The sequence below is a fragment of the Stegostoma tigrinum genome, chromosome 10, assembly GCF_030684315.1.
Source record: "Stegostoma tigrinum isolate sSteTig4 chromosome 10, sSteTig4.hap1, whole genome shotgun sequence".
In the NCBI taxonomy this organism is placed as follows: domain Eukaryota; kingdom Metazoa; phylum Chordata; class Chondrichthyes; order Orectolobiformes; family Stegostomatidae; genus Stegostoma; species Stegostoma tigrinum.
In genome coordinates this window covers 83,666,379-83,694,059 of record NC_081363.1, presented here as the reverse complement: position 1 = coordinate 83,694,059, position 27,681 = coordinate 83,666,379, and the positions used below count along the sequence as shown (strand labels likewise).

At 40.4% G+C, this 27,681-nt stretch overlaps 2 protein-coding genes across 2 annotated transcripts in view; one reads left to right on the top strand and one right to left on the bottom strand.

Annotated features, from left to right (window-relative positions):
- The window catches only part of eif2ak4 (eukaryotic translation initiation factor 2 alpha kinase 4), a 108,659-nt gene extending 85,660 nt beyond the window's left edge, over window positions 1-22,999 (top strand). Inside the window, exons 31-40 of the mRNA XM_059649471.1 lie at window positions 2,182-2,286; window positions 2,510-2,632; window positions 4,240-4,320; window positions 8,473-8,582; window positions 10,292-10,350; window positions 12,481-12,578; window positions 14,239-14,307; window positions 16,189-16,233; window positions 16,865-16,983; window positions 19,445-22,999. Of these exons, the coding sequence (XP_059505454.1) occupies window positions 2,182-2,286; window positions 2,510-2,632; window positions 4,240-4,320; window positions 8,473-8,582; window positions 10,292-10,350; window positions 12,481-12,578; window positions 14,239-14,307; window positions 16,189-16,233; window positions 16,865-16,983; window positions 19,445-19,502 (867 nt within the window). The 3' untranslated portion in view covers window positions 19,503-22,999. The remainder of the gene's footprint in view (window positions 1-2,181; window positions 2,287-2,509; window positions 2,633-4,239; window positions 4,321-8,472; window positions 8,583-10,291; window positions 10,351-12,480; window positions 12,579-14,238; window positions 14,308-16,188; window positions 16,234-16,864; window positions 16,984-19,444) is intronic.
- A 344-nt stretch (window positions 23,000-23,343) lies between these two features.
- Window positions 23,344-27,681, bottom strand: part of LOC125455295 (cytosolic phospholipase A2 zeta-like) — a 99,330-nt gene continuing 94,992 nt past the window's right edge. Inside the window, exons 22-24 of the mRNA XM_059649470.1 lie at window positions 26,824-26,990; window positions 24,593-25,144; window positions 23,344-24,220 (exon numbers count right to left, since the gene is read on the bottom strand). Of these exons, the coding sequence (XP_059505453.1) occupies window positions 23,996-24,220; window positions 24,593-25,144; window positions 26,824-26,990 (944 nt within the window). The 3' untranslated portion in view covers window positions 23,344-23,995. The remainder of the gene's footprint in view (window positions 24,221-24,592; window positions 25,145-26,823; window positions 26,991-27,681) is intronic.

The window sequence follows — 27,681 nt, the reverse complement described above, 5'->3', positions numbered from 1 at the left end:
AACCTTCACACATTCTTGAAAATGTGGTGTTAAAACAAGAAAATGAATTCCTTTTGCTTACTAACAAATGGTGACTTCAGTCAGTTACTGGTTCGTCCTTCAACACAGCTGTATTGCTTTAGGTAGAATTGCTTTTGTATACATTTTGATCATGGATCTTGATCAGAATAAATTAATTACTATAACATTGCATCTTACACCTAGTTCAGTGTCCACACTGGTGCAGACCATTAAATATTTTTGTGTCTTCGTATATGCGTAGTCACGCACACAATATAATCTCCTCCTTTACTTTGGTACGTTACAACACATTTTTCATATATCATGCTAAACAATGAGAGCTGTTGGTTTATTGGAGCTCAGATGTCATCATGACTGACATCCACTCTGTTCTGAGCTGCAGTTTGCACTATTTAACTTTTCTTTGTTAATATTTTCTTCTTTTAGCCTTGAGGCAGTGTGGTTAATTTTGGTATAGATGATGCAGTCACAGCAGAGCCACCCAACCTTGATGTGGCATGTGGATTGAACCTGTTCTGTCTGACTCATTTCCACACTTTACTAACTTCGCCAACATTTCCTCTTGCATGATGTTGTAGCACTCCGGTATCAATGTGCAGACCTTGCATATGAGCAGATCAAGTAAAAGTTGATACTGCCCTCCCATCTAGTTTGACTCATCTTCAACTCCATGTCAGTCCTCCACTTGTATTGTTGTGCAGAGCTCACATTATCTAGGTTTTGTCATAGTGTGACTTGATGCAAGGTAATTCCTCTTCCTTCCCCGCCCGCGCCCCCCCCCAACACCATTGCTGAATACGTTGGTACTGACTTGAAGAACGTTCCTGCACACATGAAACGTGTCATTCGTTTGAGGCAAATTTCATTTATTTTGTTTCTAATTAAAAATCTCTGTGATTGAGGTGCTACATGGCCATTATGATAACCCAGAAATGCTGTTATTTTTCTCAATTTGTCTGATTTATCAAGTTATCTTAATGAGGTCCCATATAGGAACAACATTGTTGATTACGGGTACTGGATGGGCAAATCCACTTGCTTTCCATTCTCTGTGATACCTCTTGTTAGATGTCTAAGTGGAAATCCATGTTTGAAGAATCAACCTCTCTCCCACCCTGTCCCTGAAGGATAGTCATATGGATAAGAGATAAAAATAGACCTGCCTACTGTGAATCCATTGTCTAGGAAGGGTCTGCACCTCTATATGCACATATGCAAGATATATGGGTGTTTCTACAGCACAGAAGTTTATTGAAGCTCTCATTCACTGTATTGCAGAGTGATAGATTGATCCTGTCTTTCCCTGAATCATGATTTGTGTCCTCTGTTGTAGAAAGGTATCTGACATTTAAACTGGGGAGGGAGGAATATCAGCTGAATTTTGGCTCTGTTCAACTCTAGTTCTACAGTCATCATTGGAACTATCTTCCTCCTGTCCTGCCACAAGTTATGACAAGTTTCTGCTCATCATAGCTTTCCAATTCTCCCAATTCTTTGAAAAAACTTACAGGTCTGGCAGCTTCTGTGGAGAGACAACAGTCAAAGTTTCGGGTCCAATGACCCTTCTTCAGAACGTTAATTCTGCTTTGTCTCCACAGATGCTGCCAGACCCGCTGAGTTTTTCTGGCAGTTGTCTTGTATATTTTTTTCTGATTTCTAGCATCCATAGTTCTTTGTTTTGTTTCCGCCATCTCCTTTCCAGATTTGCTATGGATATGGAGTAGGCAATTGTTTGGTATATCACTTAACCTATTATTATTTATGTTTAAGATAGCAAGCATCACCTTCAGCAGTGAATGACATAATTAGCAGACCTGGTCTTGACCTTGCCCAGTAATCCCCACACATCCAGTTTCAAGCAAGGATGACTGGAGCAGGAACTCTGAAAGATTTATGGTTCCTCCGTTGCCCACGCCCTTCTTTGTGGACAGCACTGAGATCATTTGTAATGGAAGTGATATCACCAGCTTCCCTGGCTGAGATTGGCTACATTGGTCCAGGTCAAAAATCAGTCATACAGCAATCCCAGACTACGGGAACAACATCACGCACTGCATTCATCCCTATCGGCATTTGCAGATTTGTGCAAAATTATTTGTAAATCTAGTTTTCCTTTTCAAGAAATAAGAATTATTCTGAGTCATTCTTTCTCTTCCTTAGATCCTTGAGTTTCAGAAACCACAGGTTGTGGGACCACTGCCCTCTGCTGTAGGAGTCAGCCTTGCCTTGGATAAAATTTACGCCCTTTGTAACTCATCTGAGCAGGTAAGTTGCCCCAAGAGTTTTATCTTACACTTTATATCATTGCTGGTTTCATGTGTAGTATATCAGCCAAACACAAGAAGTGTTTAACGACTGAATGAGGGATGGGGCCATGCTGGAGAGATGGATTCCAGCACAAACACTTTTTTGTTTCTTTAGCTTGTAACAGTGGGCTGTTTGTGAACTACAGTTTGATAACTCTACAACCAACTGTTTTCCATTGTAGCCTGCTATCTGTGAGATCCTGGTGGTTGCCGTTGGGAGTGTGTCACTGGACAGAGCCATTGGCCTCATTCTACAATTGTGGAAATCTGGCATAAAAGCTGAGTTGCTGCACAACGTCACCCAGGTAATGGATGTTGTAGATTTGGGATGTGGATGTAATTTAAGAGGCTAGAGGTCCATTGATAAAAACTGATGTCCAAGCACCTTGATTTAGGGAAATGTAGGAGGCAGATATACTTTGGTGTTTAACACCATGATTTCTCAGCTTCTCTGTGGTGCGTCTGCTGCCATTTATATCTTCTAAATGTGTGGTTTCTTTAAGGGCTTTATAGGCTGTCTAGTGTCTGGCTTAATGAGAAGGATTTTGTGGACTAAAATGCAGTTTATTGCATATTTGCAACTATTAGCAGGTTATAAGATTAGACTGTTGGCAGGACTGAAACTTGGGTCCATTTTCCGCAAGACTCCACCTTAACTTTTCTCACCAATTTCTCATGACATCATCAGTATGGGTGGTGCTTAGCGACCCCAGTGAAGTGTTAACCCTTTCAGACACACATGCTGCATCTATGCCCACTATATCCTTAAGGGCTTATGAGGTCTAGTGTGTGCAAGGACAGCTGTCTTGTTGTGTAATGTGAAACATCTTCTAGATTAAACAAGATATAGGTTATTGCATCTCAATAAGAAGAGGCTCTACATTCGTGAAAAGACTGTTGGGAGGACTTGACTTTCGGCCTGGTCTCCTACTGATAGCGCACGGGATCCTTGGTCATTCTTCATGTGTAAATAAATGACTTTTATTGGAATAAAAGGGACCATCTCAACTAAACTGGGTGACATGAACTGTGAGGAAATGGTCACCTGTACAGCAAAAGGGTAGGAAGATGGGTGGATGTCTTTACAATCTCCACGCTTGACAAGTCCAGCTGAGGTTAGCTAATTTAGCACTGACCAGGGATTGTATTTGTGTATATCCTGCCTCTATGTTCATTCTGTCACTAAATCAATCTTTCTTTATGTTATATTGGGATGATACTATAGCTTTAAAAGGTGTATTTTGTCCTGTTTCTTTTGGAAGAAGGGTTGAGACAGAGGTGCCCAGCGGACTGCTGAAGGCTAATAAACAGCTTACGGGGCCTTGATTTTTGTTTTCTTGAAGTTGGAACAACTTAGAAGCAGCCTCAATGGGTGGAGTCACATTCCTGCAGAACCAGGATTTTTAATTTTAGCTTTCAGCAGTTGCTGGGGTCTTGAAGCTGAATGTGGAAACTTATTTCTGTCTCCATTACAACTAAAAGCTGGGGGTTCTCTTCCTGCTGCTAGAATTTGCATGTGAGACAGTCTGTTTTACTGAATTTGCCTTTGCCAAGGGTGTCTTTATGGGCTGTTACTATATTGGAACAGCTAATATATAATTTGATAGTTATAGTTAAGAAAATTATTTTTATTTCCTTCTTGTTTTGTCTGTATTTTAACTGTAGTGTAAAAATAGTGTGTTTTGCTTAGAGTAATTTGACCAATCAGATTGCACCTGGAACTCAATGCCTTACATTTTGTTTTACTTTTAAAATAAGGAATGATTAGACTCTGGACTGTCTTAATATATTTTGAGGGGTCTTGGTCAGGTCCATAACAACTTTACCTGACTACATCCTATGCTCAATATGAATTAAAGCTGTGTTTCTGATTTCACGTGGATGTAGTAACAGTGGCATTTTTTTATCTCAGGAAGAAGCTCAGGAGCATTGCAAACAGGTTGGAATCAGTTACTCCGTCCTTATCTCTGATAAGGAGAGCAAACATGTGAAGGTAACAGACTTTAACTGATAAGATTTATCTGAATATTAAAATCCCCAGTGCCCTTTATTTAAAAGCAAATCTGTGCATGTGTAGTGTATTATTATACAGTGGTGGAGCTGCATCTTTTGAAGACCGCAAAATCTAATTGGTACAATAATACCAACACATTTACATTGGTCATCTGCAGTTCATCATCTACGATAATGTTTCAGATTGGAACTTAAGGCTGTCCCAGAGAATTACGTGGAATTTGTCAATTGTATTTTATTGATCACTCTGATATTTCCACTAGACAGTATCTGTGCATGAGCTCATGCTTTCAAGAGGGAAGTGAAGGGTAGAATGTCCTCAATGTACCTCAGTACCGAGAGAGTTCACTCAGACAGACTCGGTGATCCTTTAATCTGACTACAACTGATGTAGCAAACAAAACCTCAGTTAATGTTACAAATCAAGCAAAGTGAAGCATAGGACTTGCAAGCTAGCCTAAGTATTACCCACGAGTGATGAACCTAGCTGAAGTTTTCCAAAGGGGTCTCTAATCACTGCGTCCCAGACACTAGGGATGGTCACGTCTGTTCTGAGGAAGGGTCACCGGACCCAAAGTGTTAACTCTGTTTTTCCCTTCGCAGATGCTGCCAGACCTGCTGAGCTTTTCCAGCAACTTTGTTTTTGTCACTTCTGTGATAGTTGCTCTTTGGAGTGTCGCTGCCTTTGCTTGCGTTGTTCCCTTCTCTATCGGGTAATTGTTTACTCCTTTCCTTTCAATTACTCTGTAAACCTTGAAGCTTTGTATGGTATCTGTCCCAGTCTTTGCTGACTGCCCTTGTGAGCTACTACTACGAACCCCACTGTAAAGTGGCTATTTATCAGCCAAGTTGCTTATCACTTAAATCTACAGTGTCTTGTCAGTCGCTACAGTCAGAGGACTTTGAGATCCCTATCTGTCAGGATGTGGAGTTGGTGTTGGTCTCGGGTGGACAAAAATCAGACGACACCAGGTTTTACTCCAACAGGTTTATTTGAAACCACAAGCTTTTGGAGTCATACACCTCCTTCAGGTGTAAGTGAGAGAAGTAGCATCAGACAGAATTTGTAAGTTTAAAAATCAAAGGGTCACACCATTGATGAGGATGTACTAAACAAACCTAAGATGCTGTTAAATCTTTAATCAGTTAGAAGGTTTTAATTGATTAATATGTACATGTAAATCCCTGAAATCCTTTGAAGTCATTGTCCTGAGAAAACTGAAGGTTTTATCAGTGTAAATAGTTGGTGACATTTTAGGTCAGACAGCGCATGTTAGGTGTGAGGCCTTGTTTAGAATCTGTTTGTGTTTTGGTTTGGAGTCAGACTAATTTCTGAGTAGGCATTTATAAACCACCACATTGCCTGACTGTGTCTACAGTTTGTGTGTTTTTTGAACAAAATAGAATGCATCTGCAAATACAAATTCACTCCATAGACTTTTAGATTAGATTAGATTCCCTACAGTGTGGAAACAGGCCTTTCGGCCCAACAAGTCCACACCGCCCCTTGAAGCATCCCACCCAGACCCATTCCCCTATAACCCACACACCCCTGAACACTACAGGCAATTTTTTTTAGCAAGGCCGATCCACCTAGCCTGGACATCTTTGGACTGTGGGAGGAAACCGGAGCACCCAGAGGAAACTCACGCAGACACAGTGAGAATGTGCAAACTCCACACAGGCAGTTGCCCGAGGTGCTGTGAGGCTGCAGTGCTAACCACTGCGCCACCGTGGTGTGAGTGTGTGTGTGAGAGAGAGAGAGAGTGTGTGTGTGTGCGTGCATGGGAGGGTGGGGTTGGGGTAGAGAGAGGGTGTGTGGTTGATAGACACTATTGTGTGTGTGTGTGGGTGGCGCGCGCACACACACACACACACACACACACACACACCCCCCCCCCCCCCCCGCCACTCGCGTGCACATATACAGCTATGGGTGAATGTTTGCGGATACATTCTACTGTCTTCAAAAAAACACACAATTTGTAGACAGTCAGTCAATGTGGTGGTTTATAAATTCCTGCTTTAGAAATAAAACCACTCTGACTCCAAACCAAACCAGAAACAGATTCTAAACAAGGCCTCACACCGAACATGCACTGTCTGACCTAAATTGTCACCTCTTCTTTACACTCATAAAACCTTTAGTTTTCTCAGGACAGTGACTTCAAAGAATTTCGGGGATTTACCTTTACATAGTAATCAATTAAAACCTACCAACTGATTAAAGATTTAACAGCATCTTAGGTTTGTTTAGTACATCCTCATAAGTGGTTTGACCCTTTGATCTTTTACTTATAAATTCTGTGTCTGATACCACCTCTTTCACTAACACCCGAAGGAGTAAGACTGCACAAGTTTGTGTTTTCAGACAAACCTGTTGGACTATAACCTAGTGTTGTGTGATTTCTGACCTTGCCATCTGTCAGGTTTGATGTACTTTGTTAGGGCCTTGAGCTCGTAGAGTGAAAGTAGAAGAACTGAACAAGCAAAGGTGAAGCATGCAGGAAAATGAAATTGAATTTTTTTACCTCAATGTTTCCCTTTTCATTATGCCCTGATTCTAGTCAGGTAATTGAAGGCAACTTCACCACACTGTTATGATCTGTGCTGGTTGTGAGCCTGCCTCTCAAAACAAGAATGCAGATGACATTTCTGTAACAGCAGCAGAAGTAGTGTTACACTACAGCCAGCGAGTGATTGCCTGCCAGTAGCTATCTCCTGCATTGCCAATTTTGCAAATACCTAAGGGGATAAATCAGTTTGGAGCACCGGCTGTGCTTTTGATGAGTGAATCTTGAGAGGTGGTAACAGAGCACATAAAAGTTTCCACAGATGTTAGTTCAATGGTTAAAGAAATCTCCCTCTAGGCTGTAAGGTATATTTATTAGGAGTGGTTTGCGGTTGTTGCCTTATTGATATACAGTATTCTGCTTTGATTTAATAATAATTAAATTATATTAAAACCTTGACAGTAGTAAATTCTGCAAGATTATAGAAACAGATGTCACTCCTGTGATAGATTTTCTGTATTCCCTTTGCTGCAGCTTTTCTTTACCCACCATTTATATCTGTTTTTATTTCCTCAGATCTGAAATGACAGTGCACAATTTATAGGTTCCTCATCAATTGTAGTCTACTCTGTTTACAGTTTAAGACAGGAGTTTTGGAGCCTTGCAGTGTGAGGGAGGAGATCCTCTGTGTTGTTGGGGCGAGATGGGGTGCAGATCTCATCTGGGAAAGGCAGACCCTATATGTGGTGGGTAGGAAGGGAAACTTTGGTTGGGCATGAGGAACTGATTGGACACCTTGTATAGTTCATTTGGTTTTTTGAGGTCACTGGTGAGACCCTCTGTGTGGGTGGGGAGAGCGGTGATAGAGAAGGAGTGTGTGATCCAGTAGGGAGCAGGGCAAGTTTGGTTGGAGGAGTTATGAGAGATCTTGACTGAACTCATGGAAACTGGGAATACCCTATCTTTAAAGGAAATAACTGTCTCTGCAGCCCCAGTAATTAGGCAAGAATTCTGGTCTCCTTGCTATAGGAAAGATGTTGTTAAACTTGATAGAATTCAGAAAAGATATACAAGGATGTTGCTGGGGCTGGTGGGTTTGAGCACTAGGGAGAGGCTGAGTAGGCTGGGGCTATTTTACTTGGAACATCGGAGGCTGAGGGGTGACCCTGTAGAGGTTTATAAAATCATGAGGGGCATGGGTAGGGTGAATAGCCAAAGTCTTTTTCCTGGGGTTGGAGAGTCCAAAACTATAGGTCATAGGTTTAAGGTGATTGAGGAAAGATTTAGAAGGGACCTAAGGGGCAACTTCTTCACAGAGGGTGGTGCATGTATGGAATGAGCTGCCAGAGGAAGTGATGTAGGCTGGTACAATTAGAACATTTAAAAGGCATCTGATGGGTATATTAGTAGGAGGGGTTTTGGGGATGTGTGCCAGATGCTGGCAAATGGGGTTAGATTAATTTAGGATATCTGGTTGGCATAGTTGGACCGAAGGATCTGTTTCCGTGCTGTACATCTGCCTCTAATTCCCAGCTATGTGGCTGTGCGAGACAGGAATTCTCAAAGCAAGAGAGTGGGCTTTTGTCATGTTGTGATCATTTCTCATTTGCTGTTTTCAGGTGCGATCGTTCGAAAAGGACAAGCAAACTGAAAAACGAATTCTGGAAGTGGAGGTAGTGGAGCACTTAAAGAAAATCAAATCTAAAATCTCGGAGGAAAAGAGCAATAGGTGAGATTTTTACTGTCGGCCAGAGGGTCAATGATTGCGATGGTTGCTGTCCTGTATGAGCTAGCCAGTAGAGCTGTGATGAGACTCGAGGTCAGGACTGTGTTCACCGGGATAGAGAAGTTCAGGTTAGACCAGGTAGCGGGTTCTGAAGTACAGGAGAGTGAATGCAAATAGCAAAGGATTATTGATTTGTGAATCTCAATCAAAGAATTTGGATTCATATTAAAAATGCAAGAGGAAAGGGCAGAAACAATTTATTTTAATTGTTAGAGGAAAATGTGGATTTTTTGCAATGCGCTATTGATTCCAAGCTAATTGCAGGTTTATTGAGAATAGGGTAAACTGTTGGAGTGAAAATATGGAAGGCGACGAGGAATTTCATTTGGGTGCTCAGGGCCATGCAATCAACAACATCAAAATTCCTGTCTTTCTTCTGCTGATTTAGTGAAGGGTCCTTAATGACTTTTGGTTTTAACTGTGATGTGCAGGGTTAGTGAAAGTTTTAGCAGTACTGCAATTTGTGGAATGTTGGGATCGGTGTTTAGAATTGTGGTTCACATTAACTCGGAAATATTGTGAATTGTGAGAAGGATAGGAGATGTGGTGGAATGGTTGGAAACATGGGGATATGTATACACAAAACATTGGAGGAGGTAGGGCAGGTTGAGAAAATTTATGAAGTATATGGAATTGTGGGCTTTTTGAATATTTTCGAACAGTTATCAAATTTTGATGTTTTACCTCAGTGTGTGGTGTCCAATTTGGGGCATGACAAGTCTGGGACGATGTGAAAACATCAGAGACAGTGCAGAAAAGATTTGTAAAAATGCTTCTGTGAATGAGGCTGTTCAGGTGTGTGGATAAATTTTGAAGTGGAAGATGTTCAAAACCTTTAAGTGACTGTACAGAGAGAAACCATACCATTTGACAGAGAATTTGAGGGCCAGAGGATAGAGATTTTAATATACACATTGACTGGTTAGGATTTGGAAGGTACAGCTGGAAAGTGTGCAGGAGCCAGTTTCAATGATGGTTTTCAAAAGAGAGTGGGACTGACTGTGGGAGCTGAATGGACTCCTGTAATCAGAGATAATGGGAACTGCAGATGCTGGAGAATCCAAGACAACAAAATGTGAGGCTGAATGAACACAGCAGGCCAAGCAGCATCTCAGGAGCACAAAAGCTTTTGTGCTCCTGAGATGCTGCTTGGCCTGCTGTGTTCATCCAGCCTCACATTTTGTGGACTCCTGTAATGTTTCATTTATTCTGTTCTGTGATTTCTCCAAAGGTGCAGTCCGTTATTGTCTCATGGTGTTTTGGTTTGAAAATATGATTAAAAGTAGAATCCTCTAAATGTCTAAAGCTGTGATTCACTAGTTAGATTGAGGGAAGAGACCATTGCTTCTAATAGAGGACAGAAGCAAGAGCATACTGTCCTAACTAATTAATGTGCCTCCTGTCTCACTGCTGGTTAAAATACACTTATGCCCTTGAGCATTATGTCCTTCTGGCTGCAGCTGAATGGCCACATCAAGAGCAAATTATTGAAATGAGAAGTTTTGAATGGTCATGTAAAGAAAGCAATGATGAATGCCATCAGTTTATGAAAAGTGATCATTGCTTGACCTGACCATTCTTATCCTTGCTAAGTTTGAAGTTTACCCAGGCTGAGTTCTGTTGACTGTTTTTCTTGTGTTTCTTTTCAACAGGGAAACTCCAGAGAGCCCCTCCTCTCAGAACCTGAAAGGGTCGCTCAGCAGTTCTACAGGTACCATTAGCTTCCTTGGCTAAGCAATGGTATGGTTTCAACACATACCCCATTTAACATTTGATAAAGGATTGTGTCTTAGTCGCTCACTGGGAAGTGGGAGGTGTGGATTGAATAACAATATCGTTAACTGAATTCCCATGGTTGGAATCACTGGTATACCATTCACGAGTCCAACCCTATTTCATACCCTGGGATCTGTATCATTTTTTCCAGTTTTTTGAATCAATTTGGGAAATGAGTTATAGACAGGCTTGATGGCTTTACAGTGCAGACAGGACAGTGTTTCTAGTTATTGGAGGTAAGTACAATATTCCACGTCTTCAGAGCATGCTGAAGCGGAAAAAAAATCCTAACTGAGGAAACATCAAGGCTTTGAGAGCCAGTGTGTCAGTTCATTTTGTCACCATACTGTGATGCTCCTTACGACAATTGAATGTCTATCGTGCAGCAACAATTGAAAACCTTTAGCAAAAGCTGCTTTGTAACTCTGGAGCTACTTCTGTGGTGGTGGCTTGTCCTGGGTTTACCTGTGACTTTATCACTGATGCAGCCTCAGAAACTTAAAATAATTTCTTTACCTGAAGAAAGAAATTCATTTAGCTCCTTTTTATAAATCTGATTTCTTCTTTATGAGCATTACTGGAAAGGTTAGCATTTATCTCCCAGCACCACCTGCTGGCTGGCTTGCACCCAACCGCGCCTCTCTTTCCCGACGCGTGGTACACTGCAAATGCTGAATGACATCCTTTATCTTGGCACCAAGGAAACAACACACAATCCTAGATTTATGCCATGGCCACAGGAAAATCTACCTGTTCCATAAACTACCAGATTCTTATCAATATTGCTCTTCCTGTCTTCTGTGAGTCCCCTGTGCAGCTAATCCATGGTGCCATGGAATTGGCTATGGATACACTTTTCATGTGAACCATCAATCTGATCGATATTCAGAAATAAATACTGAATGATGAGCCTGATGCACTCAGGAGTACACCTGTTCTACCCACCTAGTCTCTTATGACTGTGTTGGTTATTTATTTCCCTCTCTTCCCTGCATACTCATAAATGTGCCACCCATGTAGCTCTTAGTTTTGTGGATTCATTGCAATGATGCTGTTACTCAACTTCTAACTGCAGAGCTCAGGCTGCTGCAACCAGATACCTGCTGCACAAATGGTCACCCAGTACACGGGTCACGAAGTTCCCAAATTGTGCATGATGTCCAGCAGCCCTGTCATTCTCAACTTATGCAGTCTTTCACTTGCTTCTCAGATCTCTCTCCGTTTGCTCACTCTTCTGCTAGTTAGTTTCAGTTATTTGTGGTGCTACTGTGCCACTCTTCGTGATGAGCATTCAAGTCCCCCACTCATAATACACTCCACACCCTTACAGCTCCTTTGTTACTGATAGGAAGATCATTGGCATTTATTGTTAATGATGCTGTTTCTATCTCCATGGCTGCCAGATCTGCTGAACATTTCCTGCTTTAAATTTATTCATTTTGTTTCAGGAATAGTGGGTTTTTGTTGAATTGAATTTGTTGAGATTGAAACGCTGTAGACGCAGTAGGGTTCTGGCTCACACAATAGATTGGTTAACCTCAGCAATCCTTAACTTAGTTTACTGGTATCTTTGAATAGCAGAGAACTTGAGGACTGCTGAAAAAGGCCAACATTTGTTGAAGTTTTTTGACAAAATGTTGAAATATTAAAAAAAAATGTTGCAATGTTTATACGTTTAATTTTGCCTTCAAAGAACAGGACCATGTAATAATAGCTTTCAGTAGGTACAAACCACGTGCACCTGACTGATGATCTTAAATTGGTTGTCAGTATAATTTTTGGCATTCTGGATTATTTAGTAAATGCTGAACAATTTAGGGTTTTGAAGATGACTGATACTGGGGGCACAGGATGTCAGGATGAGGTGTTTTGACTATAAGGTATATTGCAAGGCCCAGTAACTTATAGGGATTGAAATATTTGTGTGTCCTGGTCTCCTGTCCCCTAACAATGCTTTTTCTCAAATTAGTATATTAAATAATTATAACATTGTGTTCTTAGAAGTAATGATCACTTAACCAGGTATGTCAAAAGTGTCTCTCTACCATTTTGCTTTCACCCACAGGACCTTTTGAATCACATGCAAGCTCCGTAGTGCCAAATTTTAATTTAATTTCACCTGAAAAACTGTCAGCAAGCATGAAACGGCGATACGAGGAAAAGGTAAGGAGTGGATCCCTCTCGGGGAGCTGCTGTACTTTAGACAGGCCTAAACCAAAGCATTGCTGAGACTGGAAAGAAAATGCGTCATTGCCAAATAACATTGTATAATCAGACCAGATCACTGTAGATTTGAAAATTTAAAAACGTTTATCAGTAGCCTGTGACAATAGATCCTAGCTGAGATATACTGGATATTGGTTTTGTTTGTAAATTCTTCCGATTTCGGTTGTTGGTGCTTTATTTTATTTAATGCTTCATTCCCATGTTTTAATACTCTGCCCTTGACCTAAGCTGAAAATAGACTTCCTGTCCAGGGCTCCAGACAGATTACTTTAATGGCTCCTCCTGTAATGTTTTCATGCTCCCTCCCCCTCCCCAATGAAATGGCAGCATTGATTATTCTTAAGTCATGCTTCAACAAAACCCCTCAGGAAGATATGTTACATTCAAAGCTCTATTAGAATGTGTCTTCATTGGTGATATTGTATGTCAAAAGGGAGAGCCACTTCTTCTTTCGGGGGATTGGTCAACATAATGCATTAATTGAGAAACTTAAGTTTAAAACCACACAAACCTTCAATGTAATTGTCGACTGCTCAGATGTTGAAGCATTCCGTTTGCCCACACAGCAAGACCTGAACAACATCTAGGCTTGGGCTGATAGTGCCAGCTGGTAAGTATGTCCAGGAGGAGGATGCCTCACCATCTCCTCATGACACTCAAAAGCATTACCATTGCCGAACCTCCTACCATGTGTACTCCAGGGATTACCATTGTCCAAAAACATATAAATACTGTGTCCACTAGAGCGGATCAGAGGTGAGGAATCCTGTAGAAAGTCAGTCATCCCCTGACTCTGTCATCCAGAAGGCACAAGTCAGAACTGGGATGGACCTTCTGAGCTCCTTCAACATTTTCTTCTTTTATTCCAGGTTTCCAGCGTTTGCAGTAGTTAGCTTGTATTAAAGCAGCTTGCTTGTTTAGCATCCCATCCACTTTCCCTAACCATTTACACACAGTGTCAGCACTGTGTACTGTTTGCAATATGCACTGCAGCATCTCACCAAGGTTCCTTTGACAACACCCTTCCAAATCCATGAATAGACTCACTAGAAATACAAGGGCAGGAGATATATGGGAACGGTTTAAGTACCCCTACCCCAAATGTACTACAGCTGTACAAAAAGGCAACTCTAGCAACTTTACCATGCCAGTTAGGAATGGGCAATAAATTCTGGCCTTTTCAAGAAGTCCAACAATAATTGATTTGAAACCCCGTGGAAAATGTTATTTGGTAATCTTTTAACAACTGTCCAAAGCTATCATTAGTTCCATTCTAATTTAAGTGCTGACAATCTAAATTCCTTCCTCTTCCATGGGGCTGTTTCCCTTCAGATAGAAAAGCTTTTGCTGTGCAGTGCTCTTTGTACTCGCGCAAGTCCTAAAATCACATAATCTTTGCAGGCAAGCACAACTCTGTGTAGATGGATATACATCATGTAGCATGTAGTCTAACAAAACCTACAATGGTAGACACTGATGATTAAACAACAGTGAGTGCCTTTTGAGAGGAGGAGAGCAAGCACCATTTCTTTCCAGTTGTTGATGTTGTTGAAGATCCATCTTTAAGTCATTCTTAAAGCAGCTCTTTGCTTTTCAGGTTCTCTCAAGACTTCAAACCTTTGTTAATAACCTGCAGCAGAAAAGCAATGACATTGAGGTTTTAGCGGTGAGTCACTGAATGTTTGTTACACGTGTTGGTGCTGGGCATATTTAGAGTCTGAAACTGCAGCCAAAAGCAGAGCTGCCTGTGATCACTGGAGAGAGGGTCACTTGCTATATATTTAATACCTGAAGAATGGCAGTGAGACAAAGAGAAAGGGTGAGGGATAAATGGCACTTTTTTTTTAGTATGTCCGTTCTTTGCATTGAGAAAACAGACTTCTGTTAAAATGACCTTATGCAAAGTGCCCTGATTTAGTAGGAGTAGGCCTAGACAGTGTTACCCGTTTTAAAGTCCTTTACCTTTGACAATGAACCTTTGAGTATGCACAGTCATGCTGAGAACGAGAGAGATCAGTGCGTTTTTTAAAAACAGGATGTGTGGAGAAACAAAATGTTTTGAAGAATAATCAGTCATAATTAATGAATAGGAACAATGTTCACTAAAGGTGGCACAGTGCCTTATAGTGCCAGGAGCCCAGGTTTGATTCCATCCTTGGGTGACTGTCTGTGTGCAATTTGCACATTCCTCCAGTGTCTGCGTGGATTTACGTCTGGGTGCTCCGGTTTCCTCCCACGGTCCAAAGATGTGCAAGTTAGGTGGATTTGCCATGCTAACATGCCCATAGTGTTCCGGGACGTGTTGATTAGGGGGATGGGTCTGGGTGGGATGTTCTGAGAGTTGGTGTGGACTTGTTGGTCCAAAGCGTGTGTTTCCACACTGTAGGGCTTCTATGATTTATGAATGTTGGCCTTTATGACAAGCACAATTCATAAAGCAGTGATTAGACCTACTCTGGAATTTACTTCAGTTTTTGGGCATTAAAGCTCAGGAAGCATTACTTGGCCTTGTAAAAATTGGTGTAACGTAGATTCATGAAAATAATTCTAGGCCAAAAGAGCTAAATTACAAGGACTGGTTTCTTAGATTTTGCACTTAAACTCTCTTCATTATAAAGCATTAAGAGGTGACCTCATTGAAGTGTTTAAGTGTGTCAATTTTTCTTTGGATAGATAGGAATCCTCTCTTGGTCATTCAATGGGGATGTTAGGGAGCACCTCTTCCTACAGATGCTCATGGAAATTTGTGTGGGTGTTGGTGGGGCAGGGGCAGCTAATGAACCTGTGAGAGCAGGATGGTTTGGCAAACATGAAAGAGCAAGGTGGTGAAGGGAATGGGGTCAGTGTGTGTGTGGAGATGGGCGCAGCTGCCAGGGCTGTTATGCTGTTGCCTTTTAGATCTACTTGCTGACCAGCCTTAGACACAAATGACAAACTTTACAATGTCTGCTGCTCCGGAAATCCAAGACAAAACACGGTCTCTCCCACGGCAAGGGGGAAATAAAGGCCTAAATAGGGTACGGCTGCAGAAAATCTGGGATGCTTGCAAAATTCTGACTCACAAAAAGCTGACAAATTGAAAATTTCAAAGCTGAGATGGTGGATTTATGTTAAGCAAGGGTAGTGCAATGACTGGTCTGCCTGGATTTACTGCTTAAATGTCTGGAATGTGACTTGAGCGTTGGACTTTGTTTCTCATTCTTTCAGTGTGGGTGACAGTAGTATGGCCAGCATTTGTTGCCCCTCTCTAACTCCTCTTAAACTGAGTAGCTTTTTTGGCCATTTCAGAGGCAGTTCGGAGTCACCCACATTGCTGTGGGCCTGGAGTCACTGATAGACCAGAGCAGGTCAGAACAGTAAACTTCCTTCCCTAAAAGACACAAGTGAACCTGATGGCTTTGCAGAATGTCTATGGTTGTGTGGTCACCATTACTGCGAGTGGCTTTATATTCTGGGTTTATTAACTGAATTTAAATTCAATCAGCTGTGGATTTGGGTAAAGAAATCACATCAGTACAAAGAACCATGCTTGTCATATAATTTACAGGTTGACTTATCGAAGGAAACTCTGATCAGCTTCTTATCGCTTGAGGTAAGATTTCCTTTCTGTGTAATTAATAAATGACTTTTTGTTTTCCCCGAGGCAGTTTGGTAAAGACTGTCACGGTCTACTGATGTGTTCTTTTTCTGTTTATAAAATCTGCCTCTCCAATCCTTCATTTTCTCATAGGCCACTTGCCTCCTATAGTGAGAAGGGCTAGACTGTTACAGATCCTGTTACGTACCTACTCACTTCCCAAGGTAGTATGTATTGGCTGGTTAATTCATGGTCTGACTGAGATCACAGCCCAGGCTGATTCTTCCTTCTATATCCAGGGGCGGGCAGGCTTTGGTTGTATTTTATCATCCCCAGAGCCACTGATGCCTGTTGTAAAACAATGATCAATATCTTACACGACTCTCTGCTGTAGCTACTGATCAAACTCCACAGCTTTTGATCTGTGTACTTATAGCTTAATCACCAGAATGGAGCATTGGACCTGCTTCTGGGTTATGTATTCCACATAGTTCAGCATTCTACATATTGGTCAGTACAAAATCTGAGACTGCACTTTCCAGTGTTTTTGGGTCATCTCAGCATTCCCTACGTCCATTGGTATTGGAATAGTTGATTGTTCTGTTCTGTCTGTGCCTGCTCTGATTCTTTATTCCTGCTGTCCTAGTACGGTGGAGATGAGCAAACATTCAATGTCAGTGTGCAACACCTGCTTTCTCGGTCAACTAAACAGCGCTATCTGAAATCCATCTGTGACCAAATCCACCATTTTAAGTTGATCAAGAGGTAAGATGGGAGCACACTAGTGTGTTTGAGAAGTGGGAGAGATTTCTGGTTGCTATACTGGGACATTGGTGCAGTTCCTGGCTGTTGCTGCAAATTCTGTGTGGGGATCCTGGGGGAGTCCTGCAGTTAAAACTTCGATTAGATATTCTGACCTCTTGTTGAAATCTCTAAATTCTAGAATATAGCAGGCTTCACCTTCCCAGTTCATGATGCTGTTTCTGAATAATTACAACCGAGAATTCATCCAGAAGCCAAACTACAATGAAGTTTTCAGTTTTGTGCTTATCAAGCTGGAGAATGAGGCACATTCCCATTTTCAGGCATCCATTACTGTCTTTTTTTTAATGTTTCCAGCATCCCAGGATAAGTACAGCACAGGACTAGATACAGAATGTACCTTGATAACGAAATGTGAGGCTGGATGAACACAGCAGGCCCAGCAGCATCTCAGGAGCACAAAAGCTAACGTTTCGGGCCTAGACCCTTCATCTCTGGCCCGAAACGTCAGCTTTTGTGCTCCTGAGATGCTTCATCCAGCCTCACATTTCGTTATCTTGGATTCTCCAGCATCTGCAGTTCCCATTATCACAGAATATACCTTCTTGAGTGTAAAACCATTGATAGTTACTTAAAAATCTCACAGAAGATACTGTGGCAATGAAGTAGTCACAATACATTTGAGACTTCCATAATAAGTTGCAGAGTGATTCGCTTACCTAAAACTAGAATCTTGAAAGGAGCTATGGTTGGGCAAATACAGCAATAAGTAAACAACAGAAATTATTTGAAACAGTGATGAATAAAATGCTGAATAAAAATTCATCACTGGCTTACTGAGGTTCTTAGCAATGTAAGGAAAGGCTTATACTGCTGCAAAAAAATGGTAATGAGCCAGAGGAAGGAGAGTTTTTGGAATCACCAAAAGACGATAAGATAACTTATTCTAAGGAAATGGCAGAGGTGAAGGACTAATATTATGTTTTAATCCTCAGAGTAGACACACAAATGATGGCTTACATTGTAAGGTTCTGAAAGAGGTAGCTGCAGAAATAGGGCTTGTACAGCTTATGATTTTCTAAAATTCTCAATTGTCGAACAGCCCCTGCACACTGGAAGGTAACACATATAACAGTATTCAAGTAAGGCAAACCCATTGTTAAGGAAACCTGAACAATGTACTTAGAAAGTTATTGCATGGTCAGAATTGCCATGGTTGTAGAAAAGCAAAATTGTGATTGGCAAATATAATCCTTTTCATAAATTTTGAGAATTTAATCAGTGGGATGGGTAAAGGGGAGCCAGCAGAATTATACTTGAATCTTCAAAAGTCATTTGTTAAGCTATTTACAGTCTATGATAATGACTTTAACAAAAAAAAAGCGTAATGCATGTAAGTCAACTGCTGATACAAAGCTAGATGGGAATATAAATGGAGTGAGGGGGAATAAAGAGATATCAACAGAATGTGATTGAACTACCAGGTGACAGATGGACTGTAATATGGAAAGTGTGAGGTCATTCATTAGGTAATAAGAACACTTTTAAAAAATAATTGTGAATGCTTAAATATTGATGATCAGAAGGACTCAGGTGTACTGATACAAGGAAAGCAGTTAGGAAGGTAAATTACATGTTGACCTTCACCGCAAGGGATATGGAGAACATCTATAGTCTTACAACAATTATACATTGTTTTGGTGAGATTACATCTGGAGAATGTGAGCAGTTTTTATCTCCACATTTAAGGCACTGTATAATTTCATTGGAGATAGTACAGTTAATAAATGAGGTGATCTCATTAAGACATAGAAGATTTTGAAGAGGCTTGAAAGGGTAGACACCACGGGCTTGTTTCCTTCGCCTGGTGAATCTATAAGACGGGAGCACAGTTTCAGGATAAGGAGCAGATAACTTAGAAACAAGAAATTCTTCTTAATTTAAATACAAGTTTGTGAATGTTCCATTGTCTAATACTTTTAAAAGCTGAGAAAGACAGATTTCTGTGTTCTCAAGGAATTCAGGGATATGGAGAACAGGCGAGAAAGTGGAGTTGAAGCAAATAGCAGTTCATGAGGCCAAATTGTCTACTCCTGCATCTATTTTTTGAGGTCTTATTGATGTTGGTAAAGCATAGACAAGGTGCAGTGCAAAGCTCGTTATGGGCTTCCTCATTAAGCAGTCTCAGGAAAGCTGCAGCAAGGGATGCTGCATGTCTCCCAGCCTCAAACGAGCCCTGTTATTTTTGTGACAGTGATATAATTTCAGTCCTGGACCAGATGTAATGTGGACCGTCTGAGGCACTTCTTTTTTCTGCTGAAGGCTGGGTTGCAACTAAATGATTGACAAATACGTTTCACAGTAGGAATCTGTAGCCACAGCAAGGATCTAGAGACCCTGTGTCTTACAGCTAGCTCTACGTATGATCTGCATCTGAACTTGTTGCATGTTTATGTCTCCACAGAGTGTCCTGCCTAGTCCTGTACAGTTACAGAGACGACTACTACAGGATTCTATTCTAGTAAAGCTCAGTGTTTGACATTTGTCCAGAACGGTTGTTCTGACCAAGGGAATTGTACCCGTGGAGTTCACGAACTGGATATCAGTTGGAGTTATTTGAATCAAGAGAAATTCTTCCATCCAGCTGTGTAGTTATGTCAGACAACGTGATAAACCATGTACCATCAAGTCAGCACTCCTTGAGATTATGTTCTCAGCCCTGCACTTTCACTCAGTTTCTCCAACACTGTGCCCCACCCCTGCCAAAGCAAAGGTGATGACTGTGAAATGTCCTGTGTAGTTGTTTTACCAGTGGGGACACCAGCAGGCTGTTTGCTAATGTAGTTTTCTGAGTGGTGCATCCTTGTAGATATAAGAATTGGAGTTTAAAATAACTGAGGATCTTTTCATGCTGTAAGTACTTGGCACTTTGCTGATTGAGACACGTGTTACCAAGAGGCAAACTGTTTAATATTGGTTTGAAATGTGTTAATGAGCAGTTCCTTTGTTGTTTTTCCACTGTATTATAGTTTATTTCTTCACATGCCTCTGTAGATTATCTGCTCCACCCACTCTTCCCCAATCAGGTAGTCTTAAGCTGAATATGGTCACACACCAGCCCCCTGAGAGATATTGTACTTCTGTGCTGTCAGCTGAGGGAAGCTTGAGGTTCTGAACAGCCATTTTCATTCAGGTCTCAGCCAGTGCTTGCAGTTAAACTTTGAGCCTGCAGTATTGTCACATATTCAAACACACTGCTGTTTCTAGCTGCAGCTTTCCACTCAGGTCATGCAGACTATTTGAATTACAAAATGACGTGCTTGAATTGAAGAAAAAAGTGCCTTTTAAATTTATCAATTTCTAGACAAGGTCCAACAATTAGTCACCATTATCAATTTGATCCTGGGTCCTAAGTGAATTGAGACTGTACTGAATTTCAAGGATCCATGCTGTTTAACTAATCTGCCAGTGACTACACTGATTGATTGCATGAGAGGAATTTTCTTTGCACATACAGTTCAGTTAAAATCATGGCATATAAATTTAAACCATAATGTTCCCTAGCCCGTGAATACATTAATGTACAGGAGAGGATTTTTAACACATGTGGTTTAGTTAAAAATCATGGTGTCTGAATAGTGTTCCTTAACCAAAAGCTAATCTCCATCTTCAGTCAATGTCAGTCATTGGCTGAGCTCTGGCACATTCAGACTGATTTGTCTTGTCCTCTGAATCTATTCACTTTGCAGCTCCTTTACGTGTGGCTTGCTGAATGTAGCCTTCCATCACTGCCACTAATCAGACTAAGTCTGGGAACAATGCTAAAGCTAAACTTGTGACTTGAATGTTCCCTGGGTACTTAAACGTATTAAAGTTTGATCATGGCTAATGTTCAGTTTCAAAATTGTTTACCTGTTTTCATGGTATTTCATTATTGACTATTTGTATTTCACTTCAGGTGTTCTTCCTGCTTTCGTGCTGAAGAGAGGAGGAGGACACCTAATCAAGGGTAAAAGGAAATGGGCCCTGAGATTTAACTGGGGCATTCCCCAGTTTCCTGGTGTAACTTGGCAGTGGCTAAGTGGGATTAATACAGTTTTTACAGTCTAGGAAGAAGTCGTTTGGCCCATTACTTTTAGGACAGCATTCTCAGTACACCAATCCAGTCAGTCCCATCCTGCTCTTTATTTTTAAAAGAATAACCAAAATGTTTAGAAAACTTAGATAAAATCAAGGCCAGTGGACTCCACATGCTCCCTTTCCACAGACACGAGTAGGGAAGTATTTTAGAAGAAAGACAGATAGACATCCTCAGAGCCCATTGTATCCCTGCACATTTTAATTCCCTCAAATGCTAGTCTAGTTACTTTTGAAATTGCTTCCACTCCTGTAACAGGCAGTGTTTTATAGGTTATTACTGTTCACAAAGTTCTTCCTCATGTCCCCAGACTTCTTGTCCAAAATCTAAAATCTGTGTTCCTTCATCCTTATATCATCCCTTCATGGGAACAGCTTTAGATAAGGCGGACATTCTGAGATGCCTGTATCAAATCACCTTATACTGAGCAGATTAGAATACTTTGTTCTTTGTTAGGAAATTTTGTTTATCAAGACCTTAAGTAATTCTGATACTGTGAATTTTAGAAAAACCTATAGTGAAAACAAACAAATCTCTATGTATGTGAGATACCTGTCTCCTGAACTTTCTCTGTATCCCATCACTTGTTGGTTTTGTTCATGAGTGAAGGAAGAGATAATGCTGGTTGACTTAATTTAATCTGTTATCAAACCCAGCCCATTCTGTAAATGGCTCTATATAACTTGCGCCTGTCCTGAACAATCTGATGAGTAAAGTTAATGTACAAACACCAATGTTTTAATGAAAAAAATCCCACTATACCGTCATGCTTCATCAACATAATCTTAATTTAAATTAAGCTTTTTGTACATCCAAACTAACATCCATTGAATTTTGAAACTTTGTTCTTTGCTATGTTCCTCTAATCTTATTCCTAATATGCTCATCAGGATTCAATACATCATCTCTATCAAATAGCAGACCGTTTTTCTTGAAATTATATTTCTCGATTTCCCCCATGTTAAACATCCTCACAAAATCTTCCATTTCAATAAAATCACCAATCTTACCTCATAAGACAACCCCTTCAACTCAGGAATGTGCCAAGTGAACCTTTTCTGAACTGTTTCAAATATGTGTCTCCTTATTTAGATCTAGATCTTATTTAAGGAGGAATACCAAAGCCATAAACAGTAAGATGTCGGTATCTTAGTATTCTATTCCATCTATCTTCCTAATTACTTGCTGTTCCCACATGTTAAATGTTTGGCATTTGTTTCAATGATATTTCCTTCATTAAACTCCATCTGTGAAATTTCTGTCCACTCCCTTAACATGTTTATATCCCTTTGTAGACTCTCTCACGCTTTCCTACTACTTTTGTATTTCCAGCAACTTTGTCTTCAGCCAAGTCATCAATGTAGACTGTAGACCAGTTATGACCAAATCACTGATTCCCTGTGGCAGACTGCTGGCTGTAGTTTGCACCTACTCCAGAAGTGTGTAATAACAGCTATGAACAGGTTAATTAGAAAATATCCAGTAAATTATTTCAATAGGTAAATCTAAAGAAAATAGTGTTTTACAGAGAGGGCACTACATGTTTCTCAATCAATTCTGGGAGTACTTTCTATTGACGAGAGGAACAACATCATAAATGCCAACAAACAATTTATTCAAACATTTATAATTCAGACGTAAGTGGCAATAACCTAATGAACTGAGAATCTAAGCATACAATAATTTTTCTGTTGTAGATAATGGAAAACTGTGGCTGATTGAGTTTTTTCTTGACAAATGGTATGTTGGAGCAGATGCCTGTAGACACAAAATACGTGAATTGTTTAAATGTGAATTACATTAGGAAAGAAAGAAACTGCTTTCTTTTTAGGTAATGTTTGGTCACGAATAGAAGGAATAAAAGGTGACGGTACTGTAAAATGGAATTGTACTTTTGTACATCACAATGAATACTGGAAATCTGAAATAAAAATTCAAGTCTGGGAGCAGTGACGGAGAAAAATGGGAGTTGATGGCCAGAAAACCCCTTAAATTTGGAGACTGCTGACTCATTCATGCTTAATAATTGCCTGGAAAGGTTAGATGATTAAAAATTGACTGTAACTCCAAGGTAAATGTTAAATTGAAATCCTGAGTCACTCATTTGCTCCAGACACAACCCTCACCAAGTCCGTAGCCCCAACATCCCTCCCCTCATCTGACCCACAACCCTTGTTGCGCTGTGCAACCCACCCCCCCCCCCCCCCCGAAAAAACAAACCTAGCCTAGTTGAAACACTAATCCACATCCCTATTTACTCTCAGGCTTATCATTCCACAGAGGCTCTCACAGTATCTTCTGTACATTTAAACTACAGAATGTGGCACTCTGATTTAAAAGGGGATAGTTTTCATGATGACCATCTCCATTGCTTGGTTTGAGGATGTCTGGACAGATTCACCAGAGCCCTGTGTCTAGAAATTTCCAGCATAAAGGTAATTTAAAGCAGACACGTTTTAAGCCTGTTGGACTCAAAATTGTGTTTCTAACCCTAATTGGAACATTTGAGCCATTCAGTATTGATATGTTGATGACCTTGCAGTAGAGGTCTGAGGATGTGAAACAATTTGATGCTCTTTGCTGGAATGTCTATCAAGTTCTAAATCCCAATGCAACAATGGTGAATTGCTATTTCCAGAAGAATAAACCGGAAGACTAGCGGGACGCTTCCGGATCAGAATTTGATACTTGCTCATGACATGTTTTGAACAGATCAGACCAAGGTCTGAGCTAGATGTCTGTTAACATTTCTGCAATGCAAGAAATCAATGAGGAGATTAAGGCTGACTCAGCTTCAAATTTAAAAAAAAGGGACGGATGAAGAGGAAAGAATGAGGTTTCTTTGACAATTCAGTATTCAATCCAGTAACATATGGCTCAACTCATCTTGGTTAATGCCTTACTCAAGATCATCAGAATAATGTCTTTACTGTTCATCACGTTGTAGCAATTTAGATCAACCAGCTTGTCAAAATCATCAGGTGTGTATGTAAAGTTCAAGGTGCTGTATGGTGAATGCTGAGCTTCCAGGACAAAACTGTGATTGATTTTATCTTCCTCAGATGTACGTGGGACTCCTACAATAGATACAGACAGCAGTGACTGACAAAGCTCTGCTGAGTTTCGTTAATATATAAATGCCAATGTCAAAAGTAATGACTAACATAGCAATACATCCCAGAACACACAGAAGAGAAAATAGATAACTGAATAACAGCTGAAGAGTTGGAGGCTTTGCAGATTGTCTTGGGGATAAGTTACAAAGAAATGTTGGAGAGGAGAGATAGTGAGAATGAACACGAGCTCCATAATCTTGAGGGTAGACTTGGATGATCAGGGAGGACGAGATAGAGGAGAATGCAGTGGAGACTAGATGAAAGCGTAAGTTACAGGGACAGGAGCAACAAAACTAATTGTGGATTGGAAAGAGAGAAAGGAGGGTTTTGGTTTTCAGGGAAATGTGGGTGAAATAGCTTCATGTTTGTGTGGATCACAGGAGGGCATTGTCGGAAGAATTAAAACAGGGCTTGATAAATGTATTAAGGCAGGGTGACAGAAAGATGCTTGGAGGAAACGAAGGCTTGAGATAGAACATGAGCTGGAGTACACAGGTTGACATTTGAGGAGCTCAGTCATTAGTTTTAAAGAAAGCTCAGGAGTGCCTGAGGAAACCCAATAAGCTCCTGATTCATAGATGGATAAGAATGGTGGTTTTAGCTGAAAGGGTTCATGCCTTGAGGTGGAAGTGGGATTTAAGTTAATTTTTTTAATCACTAGTTTGTCATTGTTTATATCCAGCAGTGGTTTCTTTTGCTGCTGTGTACTAGACAGTTTCATACCTGGAGAAACGTAATCTTTGAATGTCGCATTTGTGAGAGGGAAGTGAACTACTATAGGAACTTTGGAATTGTTTTCATCCATGAAGACATAGCATTCTTGTAGGCTATTCTCAAGGATGTTTGCCACATCAATCTTAGGGAAAGGGATATTATGGTCTTTACAAAATTCTTCAGTCTTCTTCAGAACCTGGTTAGATATGAGAAAGATTGAAAGGTGAACATTAATCACATGGTAACATCTGTGAACAGTCAAGTTTGGGATAACTTAAACTTGTATAGCTTTCTACATGTGCTTCTCTGTAAACTTAATTTAGTTACTTTGCAGCAAATATCAGTAATATTAGTGTTTCTAACCCATTGGACAGCATGGAGGAATTTTCTGGCTTGGTTGTATCTTAGTAGAAAATGAAGGCCATCTTAAATCATAACACTTCTGGCGAATTTCATAGAATTTGGTCTGCTTTCAGAAACGGGCTATACAAAACATGTTTCAAAAGTAGGAACGGTTGAAACATTAGATAATGAAGCGATGCCTTGGCTAGGAAAGTGGTTATTACAGCAATCCTTAAGACTATAACAAACATCACTTGTTAAGTCTTGGATAAAGAACATTTGTTTTAGGAATGTTTCTGGGAATCCATACTGAAGGCATAAAAGAGCAAAATAAAGAACTATGTTAGGGATGTATGATTTTGATAAATATCTCCCTCTCTCTCTGTCTGACTGTTGTCTTTTTCTGGATGTAGGTGACCACAACACTTGAATAATTATTGCTTACATCTTCTTGTCCCAATGGTATAGTGAATTGACCAATCACTGCAGGTTGACGTAAGATCATAAACAGGAGTTGGAATAAGCAATTTAGCCTGTCAAGCTTATTCTGCCATACGGTCATTACTGATCACATCCCAACTTCAACACCACCCTCTTTCAACTTATTACTAATTACTATCCACCGCCTCAAATTTACTACATTTGCTAGCATAGACCATATGTTGGTGTTGTGAATTCCACAGATTCATGATCCTTTGAGGGAAGTAATTTCTCGTGTCTATTTTAAGTCTGCTATTCCCTTATTCTAAAATTGTGACCTCTCGTTCCAGATTTCCTCACATGAGGAAACATCCTTTTGACATCTACTTTGTCAATTCCCTTTGGTATCTTATACACCCCAATTAGATCTCCACAAAGTAAGGGCCTAAACTGCTCAATCTCTCTTCACAAGACAAATCCCTCATCTCTGGAATCAATCTGTTGAACCTTTTCTGACTCCTCACTCCAATACCGAACTAAACCAGTTTGTCCTAATGTATAACCACAACAGATGCTATTAACCTCTTTCGACCTCTGCCTCCGATGCTACAACATCCCTTAAGGGGACCAAAACTATACCCAAATGTTTGTAGTTTGAAGAAGCATGGGTAGCAACCTCCCTTAGCTCAAATAGTAATAGGCTATCAGATGAGCTTTTGTGACAACCTGGCAATTTTACTGGTCATTTTATGGCGCCAGCCAGAGTCATAATTTAATTCAGCTAGCACTGCACACATGGTACAATACAGTACAAGATTGATGGTGCCTCATCAGGCCTGAAGGTCTGGGATCTAGTCTCACATTAGGATGTGATAGCCACACATTTAATGGACAGTGGCCAAATAGGTCGATTCAAAAATACGGTATAATGTAAATAAGACATCTGTCATACATCAAACTGAAATCCTCTTTATCTACATAAAATCTACATTTTATTTTGAAACGAGGGAATAAATACATTAATGATCCAATTTAATATTATGAGCACCATGTACATTCTGTTGTCTGGGTAGAAATTCAGTTTGCAGAGCACAATCTACAGATTCATCTCACCTTGAATGGCGATCCTAGACTGAAACTAAAAGACAGGATGACGTCGATATGTCTCTGTGACCGTAGGGCAAGGGGAAATGCCGAATTATTTGAGAATCCAGCATCAACCAAGTACAACTGATTTGTCATTGGTGTCAGATTGTTTGGAGAAGAGTCCAGGTGTTGAACTGAAAGATTTGTTAAAAATGGCATAAATTAAAACAGCAGGCAACACAGAACCAAAATGTTTCCTTCAATCATGAAAGAAATGTCAACATGTCAACTAGCAGTAGAAGCTATGTAAAAACAAAATACTGTGGAGGCTGGAAATCTGAAGTACACACAAAATTCTGGAGAAGCTCAGCAGGCTGTGGTAGCATCTGTGGAGACAGAATTGAGTTAATGTTTCTATGACTTTCTTCAGATGAAGTGAAGGCATACAGAGTCAAAATGCTAGGTGTTCCATTTCCAAAAGGCTACTTTTGTAACTACACAACTGAGAGATGAGCAAGTTTTATACAGATCCATCATCACATCTCAACTTGAATACAGAGATGGGTAGAATGGTCTATTTCTTGTGGTTTAGAGAGTAACAGATGATCTCACTGAAATGGATAATATATTTTAGGTAGCCTTTGAAGGAGTGGGTGTTACTCTGAGATTACCACTCAGATGAGGGGTCAATATGAGGAGAATTTCTTCACTCGGTGGGTTGTGAATCTTTGTTGTTTCTACCCTAGAGGTCTGATATAGATTCAAGATTTAGACAGTTAAAATACTGGACAGTAAGGAAACTAAAAAATATGGGAGAGGGTGGGAAGTTGGAGGTCATGTAGAAGATCACTCACGATCTTAAATCAAAGGAAACAAAGCAGGACA